Source organism: Akebia trifoliata, chromosome 2 (genome assembly GCF_017979445.1).
Source record: "Akebia trifoliata isolate Shusen 1 chromosome 2, ASM1797944v1, whole genome shotgun sequence".
Lineage (NCBI taxonomy): Eukaryota > Viridiplantae > Streptophyta > Magnoliopsida > Ranunculales > Lardizabalaceae > Akebia > Akebia trifoliata.
In genome coordinates, this window is record NC_141376.1 from 5,976,527 (window position 1) to 5,988,595 (window position 12,069).

General features: G+C 33.7%; 1 protein-coding gene across 1 annotated transcript; it reads right to left on the reverse strand.

Annotated features, from left to right (window-relative positions):
* Positions 1 to 4,082: 4,082 nt before the first annotated feature.
* Positions 4,083 to 5,408, reverse strand: LOC147409114 (dof zinc finger protein DOF5.7-like). The gene has a single exon (XM_086459102.1). The coding sequence runs from the start codon at positions 5,219 to 5,221 to the stop codon at positions 4,388 to 4,390; it is 834 nt and encodes a 277-aa protein (XP_086315228.1). The 5' UTR covers positions 5,222 to 5,408; the 3' UTR covers positions 4,083 to 4,387.
* Between the last annotated feature and the right edge of the window lie 6,661 nt (positions 5,409 to 12,069).

The following is a 12,069-nucleotide window of genomic DNA, read 5'->3' on the forward strand; positions in this document are numbered from 1 at the left end:
ATTAGAAAAAATTGTAATTGCTAAAAAAAATTTACTCCTAAAATTTCAAATATGTATACTAATCCTATATCACTTAATATATTATAAAGGTTTTCTTTACTTTAAACTACTTTTGATGGGGTTGGAAGTTTCAAAATGAGCTGATTTTTTATGAGTATGATTTCCTCACCATAAAGATCATCTTTGCAATATATATATATATATGAGTTGAGATTTTGGATTAGGTTACAATCGTTATTTGGACAATCCATGTTGACAATCCTTAGTCTTATATGGTTAGAAATTTTAAAATATCCTGATATACTGTGAGGATGATCTCTATGGTGGGGAGATCATCTTCACAAAAAAGTCCACCCATTATGAAACTTCTAACTCTATAAGACAAATGATTGTCAAATAAGGATTGTCACCTGATCCCAACCCATATATATATTTGTGAAGATGATCTCCATGGTGATGAGATATACTCATAAAAGATTAGCTCATTCTAAGACTTTCAACCCCATCAAAAGTGGTTTATAAGTTGAAGAATTGTTGACTGTTAATTTTTACCATTAAATTGTAAACAAATTTTGATAGGGTTAGAAGTTTTAGAATGGGCTGATTTTTTGTGAGGATGATTTTCTTACCTTAAAGATCATACTAACAAAAAATCAGCACATTTCAAAACTTCTAATCCCATAAGACAAATGAATGTCGAGTAAGGATTGTCACCTGTTGGCCCTATTCGACCATTAAACAGACCAGGTTTGGATTGGGATTTTGACGCATAATTTGGATGAACTCTTTTAAAGTCTGGTCCACCGAGAGCCCCAATTAGTTCTTTACATCTTAAAAAGTGATCAAAATGAAATATTGGAGATGATGGTAACTAGAAAAATATATAGTAATAGTTGAAAAAATGTTGTTTCAAATCGAAATATTCATCTTGAACCTTCAAAGTAGAATAAATTTCAAATGTTAAAAATATATTAAATATTAATACTGATAAGAAATCATCTTGGTTATAATAAAAGCATAAAGATTGAATGAAAACAACTTTAGCTATGGACAATGAGTTTACGATATTCAAGAGCAACAAATCATGTTAACCCTAGAAAACAAATAGTAATCTCTAGGATTTTTGGATTTTTCCTCTTATCTCAACCATCTATTTTAACAGAGAATCTAAACCTTTCTTTAAGCTTAAAAAAGAAAAATCCAGTGTAGAGCGTTGTTGGACACTAAGAATGTCCAACAAACAATTGACATGGGAAAAGAAATTCAGATTTTCTAAGGGATTGGTCTCTATCAAAGATGATGGGCATGAATACATCCTAAACCTTCTCATACAAAATATAATCTCTCTCTATATGGAATGTCATGAGCTTCTCGCAGTTGGCAAAGAAAACAACTCATACACAACCAAATTAACAAAAGCCTTCTCTGAGTGGGGTTCTCACGTAAGTCACGCTTTCATCTTCTTCAGTTCACCTGAGCCCTCTATTACTTTTTTCCTCCTTCATTTTCTTTCCATGAAACAAACCTAATATATATCTATAATAAAACCTTACCTTATAAAAAAGAAGAAATAAAAAAAAGGGATATTTACGAAAAATTGATCAACTTTTGGTGAATTTACGATTCCGACTCCCTGTTCATTTTAATTACCTAAACATGAATGAATTCGGAAGTTTAAAATATAGAACCCCATGAGCATAACTCATCCTCACAAAATCAACTACCAAGGTGAGGATTGCCCTAGGTTTATATACAACCCAAGGTGTCATGATATCCAGGCGATGTGGAACTACCTCTTGCACTTTCCCTCATGTGTAGTGTGTCTTTTGCATCCCTATGATTACCCGCTCTGATACCATGTAAAAACCCATGGCCCAACTCATTATCACAAAATTGGCTTGTAAGGATTGTCTCAATTTTATATACAACCCAAGGTCATGATACTCAGACGATGTGGGATTATCTCTAACATAAAGTGACAATTTTGCAAGTTTAAGATATCTAATTGGAAAGAGTCACTTTAAAACCATTGAATTCGTTACCGTTCTGAATTTTTTTTATCAAAAACGTGATCATTCATGTTTTGGTAATTAAAATGAACAGGTAGCCAGAATTGTAAATAACTCATTCCCAACTCACGAAATGGTAATTCACCCAAAAATATATCATAATAAATTACAATTATTTGTAGTTTACATATTCCTAATTATTTTGTGATTATATGTTCATGCCCATTCAATTCTTGTCTACTGGTGATAGAAAAGAAGAAAAATAAAGCAACGGACCTTCGTAAGAAGACCTTTATCTTTTTTAAAAAGAAAGTATACATGAAAAAAAGGAAGAAATTTCTTTTCTCGTTAAACCAAACGATATGAAGTGGAGGCATTCAAAAACCCTCCTTAAGTAGGTCTGGAGCTTTCGTACCTCCTTTAATGAAATTGGAGAGAGATAGAGAGAGTGGTGGAAACTGTCGTTGCACTAGAAGTGTTTTTCAGAATGTATAAGCGATAAAAGGAGAAGATATCTAAAGGTAGATCTTGTACTGCCTATACTGTCAGTATTCAGTAGTAGAAAACACTTTCCTTTCCAAGTTTTTATTATTATTTATAAGTTGGGGTTAGAGGGCTCCCCCCCCCCCCCCCCCCCTCCCTTTTCTTTTTCTTTTTATTTTTATTTTTAAATTAAGGGTGAATTACCATTTGGTGAGCTGAATTTGATGAATTTACAATTCTGACTCACTGTTCATTTTAATTAAAAAAACGTGGACGGTAACGAATTCGAGGCTTAAAATGACAATTTCACAACTTTAAAGTGACTATCTCACTAAAAATAGTGAAACCTACGAGATAGTCATTTATAAGGATTCCCGATAGCTCGTGAGAAATGTAGGATAAAAAAAAGCTTCCCTCAAAAGAACACCAAGTGAAGTTTGAGGCTTTGAGTTCAGTTGTTGCCCTTGCCTTTTAGTAAGGAAAGTTTTCTTAAGGCATCGATTTGTGGCATCCAAAAATATGGTTGAGGTCATAGGGTAATAGAATGTAGAGGACAAAATTTTAAGAATTTTTAAAATAAAAAATAAAAGTTTACCGTTGGTCCATCCATTTTCAACACTTTGATTCAAGTTCAATGTTTTTTTTCAACCTTTTTTTTTCATTTGAATATAAGTTTTCGATGAAATCTAGAAGACTGTGGTGTTAGATTGCCAATACGATAATCCATGTGGATCCAACAACTCCTAATAAGATTCGAAATCTTACTAAGTTAGTAAGGCTAACATGGTTCTTAGTAATATGGTTTGCAAACTTAAAACTAGAAGGCGGACATAGCTAAATCCAAGACTTGTATCATGCGTGATCTCATATATTAGTAAAAAAGAAGAAAGAAATAAATCAAGAGAACATATAGGAAAAGAAAAAATAAGTTGGCATGAACAAGAGAAGAAATGCCTATGAAAGAAAAACTAGAGAAGGAATAGGTATGTAAATTGACTTGTAGTGGTGAAACCCACATCAACAACCTGCAAACTAAAGTATAAGATCATTTTTGGAAATTTTAAAAAGGCTAATTAAGGAGGCCAAATAATAAGAAAACGAAGGTAACCAAAAAAAAAGAAAAAAGGACCCTTGAATCTACAGTTTACACTTTACACTGATATGCTGGGCATGGAAGACTCAAGACTCACTCCAAAGCCCCAAAAAGCTTTAAAAAAATAGAGATCATATTTGACAGATAGGAACCCTAAGATTCTCTCTATCTCTCTCATTCAAAATGTTGACAGTCTAGCATTCAATCCATTTCCAGAACACGACTTTTTCAGACACAACCAGATACTACACACTGGAATTAATTATTACATAAATAACCAGAGAGAGAGAGAGAGAGAGAGATTAGAAGCTAGGTTCTCTTGGTACGGCTATGGGACACCATGCCAACTGCAATTGCTATATTTTCTTTTAAGTTTTTAAATATTATTCAGTATCAGTAGACCATGAGATTCTCCGAGTCCTACTGAAGTTCTGATAGAGATAGTGAGAGTTCTCAAGATTGACTGAACATAAAACAAGTTAAAAATATGCCATTAAGTTCATTCAATATTAATCTCAAATCCATACAGCACCCAGAGAGAAAGAAAGAGAGATTTTGCATGCAAGCACAACCTTCATCATATGAGAATAAAAGGTCTGAGGAGGTATAGAAATTGTTTAACAAAGACTACCCACCACCCTTCAACTTCATTATCAACAACTACAGCTACAACCATCAATAACTTCACCTTTGTCATATTGAGTTCCACCCTAAGAACAAAAAAAAAAGAAAAACATAAAATTTAGAGATAGATGGATAGATCAAATGAGTGGGAGACTAATATCTGACGGTCATATCTTTCTTACTGAGACAAATCACCGTATTGATGTAAATCATTCCACACTTGAATTCCATTCCAGTTGCATATGGTACTGTTGGTGGTGCTTGTACTTGTTCGTGTGTTACCAATAACAATACCACTCATTCTTGGATTACTAATGGCACAAACATCCGGTTTTGTAATCTCCAGATTCTGAAATGAAATGGGTTGTAGTTTTTGTGCCTGGTTTTCAAGTAGAGTAGAAGAAACACTGCTCTCCGTCTGATTTTCTCCACCAAAAATCGTAGCCAATCTCTGTTGCTGTAGCTTCCAGTGCAGATCTTGATTTAGATAACTCAAAGACTCGATTGGAGATGCAAGGTTACTGTGAACATTCACTGAACAAATTCCCTGAATTCCTTCATTAAAACCCATAAAAGAACCAAAACTTGTTGATGCATCGTTATAAAAACTAGAAGGATTAGTAGCAATTGGAACAGAAGGGAGTCTACCAAGTTGAAACTCCATTGCAGGAGAGAACCCATTAAAGACCTTCAATCCACCGATGTTTGATGTTGTAGAGAAATCATCTGAGATTCTTGAATTTGATTTAATCTTCTTGTGTTTTCGACAACCCCCACCTATCGGAACATTACGTAAAGCACCTCCTTTAGTCCAATACCTTCGACAAGTCTTGCAGAAGTGTCTTGGTTGTGCGAGACTGTAATTGTTATAGTAACAGAATTTAGTATTTGGAGAATCACATCGAGGGCATTCTGGGGATTGCACAGGTGGTCTCTGTGGGACGATTTTACGGTTTTCAGAGCTCTGGGAATGGTCTGAAACCGGCTTGGAGGGAAGGTTATCAGGTAACATTATATCTATTTGTTGGGAAGTACTAAATTAGAGAAATTCAGACAAGGAGATAGAGATGGAGGAAAGTGAGTGTGGGTGTTGCTTTAGTTTCTTGTTGGAGAGGGAAAGAAAACTAACACTTCAATAGTTTCATGCATGGGATGTTGAAGGTTGCTTGTGATCTTCATCAAAGAGTAGAGAGTATAGGAAATAAGCATGTGAGAGAGAGAGAGAGAGAGAGAGAGAGAGAGGAGAGAGAGAGAGAGATGATCTAATCCTAATCTGGCAGAATGTATAAAGACGTACAACTCAGAACAAAACAATTGGATGAATGTATGATCTTATGTGGGTTCGTGGAAATGCTACATACATCATACATGGGCTATGCAATTAATAAAGATTGAAATCCATGTAGTTGGAACTTATTACACAACAGACTGCTTACACAAAAAAGAAAACACACACACAATAAATCAACCCGGAATTTCACAAAGAATATGGATTGTATGGAGTGGAGGATTGAAACCCTCCTCCCACACCCCAACCCCAATACATGCCACGTAAGTCATAATCCACGGAATTAGCGCCTAAAATATCTCTTTTTAAAAATTTTCCTAGATTACGTTTTATTTGATGTATATTGGGATGTGGGAGGAGGGCTTCAATCCTCCACTCTGGGCGCATACGATCCACATTCTTCACAAAATCCCAAATCAACCAATTCCCTTGTATTGAGAGTTAGGCGACATGGATATTGTTGTAAATTGGGATGCTCTCGATACACATGGAATTGTACAATTGGTCAATTTGGATTCTATGAAATCTTGGATATGCGCAAAAATTATTGAAGAAAGTTTATATTGCCTCACCATTTTTTTAAGAGTCGTGATGATATGACTCGTCAGGTGGCATACTCAATCGACTCCCTGACATGAAAAGTTTGGGAACTGTAGATCTATACGTCTTGGGATACACGACTGCACCATAAAAGGTGTATCCTGAGGTGTATAGATCTATGGTTCCCGAACTTGTCCACATCAGGGAGTCAATTGAGTATGCCACTTGATGAGTCATATTATCAGGACTCTTTTTTTAAAATACAAACAAGGAAATTAAGTATATACTTATTTGGGTGTCGATAAACATTGTACCTTTTTAATGATGGCATCCGTTTCCATTTCTTATTCTACTCCTAATTTTTTTTATAACTTGGGTTTCTTCTCAGTTGAGACTTGAGAGAAGCTTTTCAACCTCTAAAAGAAACAAAAGGAAGAATATGAAAGTTGGATGCTATCAAGTTACCAAATGCAGCTACTCCCTAGCTAGTCCCTCCTTCATTTTATTTTTTCTTTTCTATTTAAGAATGATTTTTGGTGCTTATGTTTCCTTATTCAATGTATTATAAAAGAAAATGCTTGTGCTATGGCAATATATAAGTCCTAGGTAACCTATCAAAATAGAGCACAATGAAGTTGAATTGCAACCCTAGTTTTTTTTTTTTTAATTAGAAAGGCCAAGATGGTAATTTGTTCATGATCAACATGTTTGTCTTGTATTCTGTTGGTGTTATGTAGAGTTAAGGGGAGGAGAGCCTCCATTGGGGGTCTCACTGTTTTATGATGTTACAAAAAGTACAATTGTGTAACATTTTCTTAAGGATTTTCTGTTTTTTTAGAGTTTCTATTATGATAATATAGACACACTTTCACTACTCCCCATTTTTAAAAAAAAATCTCCAAGACTGTAAAACTTGAAAGAAAATAGTAATTATTCATGCTCTAATCCTTAGATGCAAGTACACTGATAAACCACGCAAATCCGTGTGTGATTTTTGTCCTCTTTAATATTTTGTATTTTCATACAAACACTACCTTCCTTTTTATTGCTGATGCAAAAAAAGGATCATTTTATGCTTTAAACGTGAGAAAATAGAAGATCTAAGAAAGTTACAACGCATATACGGGTTGACGTATGGATGCATGGATAGATGCGATGAGATAGAAAAGCAACCAAGGACAAAATTACAGGGATAGCAGCAGCAGTAGAGGAGGTTCAGTAAGACAACAGTGGTAGTGAGGTTGCTAGGATTAGCAGCCTTGTCTATTCTTTCCCATGTTAAAGTTCTTTTTTATGAAACCATTCCATTCCGTGATCCCCACTTCTTAACAACTTAATATACATAATCACATATGGATCACCATATACGTAGGATTACCAATGGGCAGGTTCGGGTCAGGTTGGATGAGACCTAACCCAAATACCCATTCCTACATAGGCCAGTTGTACTTTAGATCAGTGCTAAACCCTCATCAAGTCTAGCTGAACTAAACCCAACTCCGATCCCAATGGACTTGATGAGTTGATTTGACTTCATTAAAATAATAAATTGATGCACTTTTCAAAATTGTTTCGAATTAATTATATATATATATATAATGAAAAAATAGATGTCTAGAGATTTTCATTCTAATGAAAAAATAATTAGTGATGGGAATAAATTTGTTACATTTCTGTTACAAAATCATAAATTTAATTATAACTGTCACCAGCAAGTCAAATCAAATCAGATTAGGCATTATTAGGTTTTAATTGACTTTGGGGGGTTGGAAAATATTGAGAGCTGCCCAATTTGTGGGAGTCAAAATCAAGGTACTAAACCTCATTTTTTGAAAAAGAGAATTTTGAAACAGATAAATCACTTCAAAATTTCAAAGAAACCCTTCTCATTACAAGAGATTGGGCGTTTTGAATTTATTTCACATCCTTATGTTTCTGTCAAATTTTGAAATACCTCTTTGAAAATGCCACGTATAATCTAATGTAGAGGATTCCTTCAAAGTGGGACTTCTTTTTTTAGGGGGAAGTCCGTTGGCTTAACATGTACATTTAATACTCATATGGTCATATTTAATGGAAGCATTAATCCCAATTACATACAAGAACCCTTAGAGATGAAACTATATACTATTGAGTCTCTTGACAACCCATCTCATGCAACAAAACAAAGCTCGACTGTGGTCACTAGTCAGTTTGCAGGGTCTACACTCTCATATAAGATATAATAAATCCAAGGATTGAAACGTGTGAGATGGTAGAGATGACAAGCTGATCAAGAGAATCCAAGATCTGTTTCTTCTATGAAAAGAGGTGTACTAATGAAAGTGACGTAAGGATGGTAGTAGATTAGATGCTTTCCTTTCTATGATTGTATATGAGTCAGAGATACAGAGATAGATGGTACATCTGAGAAGAACCCTTAAACAGCAAAGATACCCTGCATGCCCCCATCAGTTCTAACAGTACGTGGAAAATTAAACAGTCATGATCACCCAATTTTATTTTATTTTCCTCTTTTTATAGTCTGAGTGAAATTTTGGGAACCATGAGAGTCAACTGAGAGCCAGATGGATAGATACGAAATATTTCTTAATTTCGTGAGACAAATTGCTCAGACATATAATAAATAACTATAAAACAAGAATTTTTTTTTTTAATTAAAGTCTTTTACTTAGGAGTTGGAATAGAGAGGTTGGGTTGCATGGATGGAATTAAGGACCACCTATCTGGTGCCATTAAAAAACTTTGGGTCCCACGTAGATGTAGAGAACAAAATTTCAAGAGTTTTAAAAAAAAAAAAAAAAAAAAATACATTTTTTCATTAAAGTTGATGACTTCTTTTCTAAAAATAATTTCCAACTTTGTTACAAATTCTCACTCAACAAAAATATTTAGTTTAAATCACAGAAGTTATCAGTGGGAATAACTTTCAGCTAATACATCCATACATATGATGTCTGTGCAGACAAAAATGTGATCGTGGGTAACATTTCTACATGAGTAGAGTATGAAACTTGGTGGAACAAAATTTCCCCAATTATAAATAGCCTCTCAACACACATGTTTAACAATTATTGAAATTAATTAGATCCACCATTAATTAGATGGGTCCTCTCTCACTTGAGACATATCCACCATCAAGAACTCAGCAGTGAATCATAGATATGGGGAGAGTATATATAACAAAAAAAAAAAAAAAAATTAATTATGATCATTATTTAAAGAGTCGTTTTGGAGTAACATTGAAATATACATCGATTTTGACAGTTTGATGTGGTGGTGCATATATAACCATAAATGCTTTTCACTCATATCTCGATGAAAAACATCTATGGTTATGTGTGCACCACCACATCAGAATGTGCAATCGATATACATTTTAATGTTACTTTAGCATTATCCTTATTTGAACTAAGCAAAGTTAAAATGTAAGCGTCAAAGACTATTGGCAAGAACCACACCAATGCCCAACAACAACCTAAAACAAATCATCATTAACAAACTTTATTGGATGTGATTTGTTGGTGACCTCAAGATGTTTGCGATTCATAGAAGAATCACACTACAAATCCATACACATGACCTCAAGACACATAAATGATGTGTTTTGACCTTGACCTCATCTTCTTTTGGCCTTAGATTTTCAAGGAATTAAAAGGGTATTCTTTGAGAATTTTATTTGTAATTGGGATGGAGTTTGTTATATCACTACTGAGTGGCTTCATTTGTACAATTATTTGCTTGGCAACTTGACCTGTCTTGCTTTTCTATTAATGTTTTACTATTTATAAAAAATAAACAAATAATCTTACATAAAAGATTGAACAATCACTAAAAATCCCAGAGATAGTCGTACCTTAAAAGGTAGAATTAAATACCACCTAAAAAATGAAATCAAGGAACAATATGAAAAACACAAAATAAAAAGGGACCAAGGGAAAATCATAAAGATTAAGAGAAATCTTGGATATTCTAGGAACTTACTAAAGGATTGTAAATAAAAAGAGAATAAGTAAAGCATTTATTCAATTATACAGGAGACTGTTCAAGGGACAAACATGGTGACAATGGTTTTGATCCTATATTGGTTAAAAGTTTGGGAATTGACTAATTTTTTGGAAGGATAATCTCTATGGTAAGTGATTATCCTCGCAAAAAATCAGTACATTCCAAAACTTCTGACCTCATTAAAAGTAATTAACAAATAATTGACGGTTCACAACTCTTTAACATTGTCATAACTGTTGTCACAATGTTTGTCTTTCGAATCATCCCAATTATATATATTTACATAAACTTGAATCCAAACATGTGGCAAGATTTGGTTTGTGCTTAAAACACATCGGACTCCTAAATAAGTTGTGCATGCAGCCCTATGTGACTTAAATCCAACTAAAATATGCCACGTAGGCACTATATGTTTCTATAGGAACGGTGAATGGGACACCGCTATGGATGGCAATTCTTATTCACAATCTTGTTCAGTTAGACTATCCATGTAAATTTCGTAAGATGTTCTTGAATGAAACAATCCAAGACATTTTCATTTGGAGACAATTAGATGGATCATTCGTTACTACTCCCCATAGTGGCACAATTTAGTGAATTTACTGTTATTACTGGAAGGGCTAAATTGTCATTTCCAATTTGAATCTTCTCTAGTGGCAAATTGGTAACTTGAAGAGGAGACTTAGAGAGGTTCGCACGTGAGACAGGTGGATTGATTCCCGTGAAGGCGAAAACCAAACTCTAGATCTTTTCCTTTACAAGTGACCACTTGGAAACGTTCCACACCAGGCAAGCTGAGAAGCGCTATGGATAAGGAGGCCACAAGGGTCTTATTAGCGTTATAATAATCATATCAGGTTCGGTAACTATCCGATCCGATCCGATAGCATATGTTACATGTGCCTAGCATACTATGTATGATCGAAAAATAGAATACCCATCTCCATGACACATCTTAAGTTTGATCTAATGTGGATCTCGAGGCATTGGTTTGGCAAAAATCTAAGATATATCATGTACATATCTCAAGTGGTTGATAGCACGGTGAAAGGTTGATCTAATGTAAATCCCAATGTGTTGATTGGGAAAATGCTCTAGTGTGATCATATCTTAATATGGAAAATCCTCTCAGTTAATAGAAGAATTGCCATATCTTAGAGGATCAATTTTTGACCGTTAACGACTCCTTGATCATGAGTAGGGGTGGCAATGGGTCGGGTTATGTTGAGGTAAGGGTATTATGGAAATTTTATCAAACATAAATCCAACCCATTTAATGATCATGCAAAACCTTAAATTCAACTTAACATATTTATTAAATAGGTAACCTGACTCGATCCATGTAACCTATTTGATAAAATTATAATCTTAACAATTCTATTTCTACTACCAAAAATAAAGTCACACAACCATATACCAATATCTACCAACATAACTTAATTATAATAAAACATACATCATACAAAATGTATCACAACCCATTAAAGGGATGAGAAAATTAAAAAAAAATAAAATGTGTCCATATTCTAGTAAAAAAACTCAGATTAAAATATATATAATTTAGTAAGGAAAATGTTTTTTTTTTCTTTCACAACTTAAAATCTTAATAATTAATTATTTGAAAACATCTTAAAACACCCTCTATATTTTATTTTTTAAAAAAATGTATAATAAAAAAGATAGACAAAATTCTAAAAAAAAAATGGATACCTTTTTTTTTTTTTTAAAACCCTTAACTACTTGTTGGTATTTGAGATACCTCTTATGTTTTATGATTTAAAATGACATTTTAATGATAGAAAAATTAAACGTGTCAAAACGGGTTAACATCTCTAACCCATACACGACCCATTCAATAATCATGTTAGATGGGCCGACACTATTATTACCCAAAATCAATTAAGCTTGACCAAATCCACTAATTTTGAGTCGTGTTCGCAGGTCGCATCAAGATTGCCACCCCTAATCATGAGTATTGATTGTTTTCGTTTAACCCTATTGGATTATTTTTATCTATTAAAAAT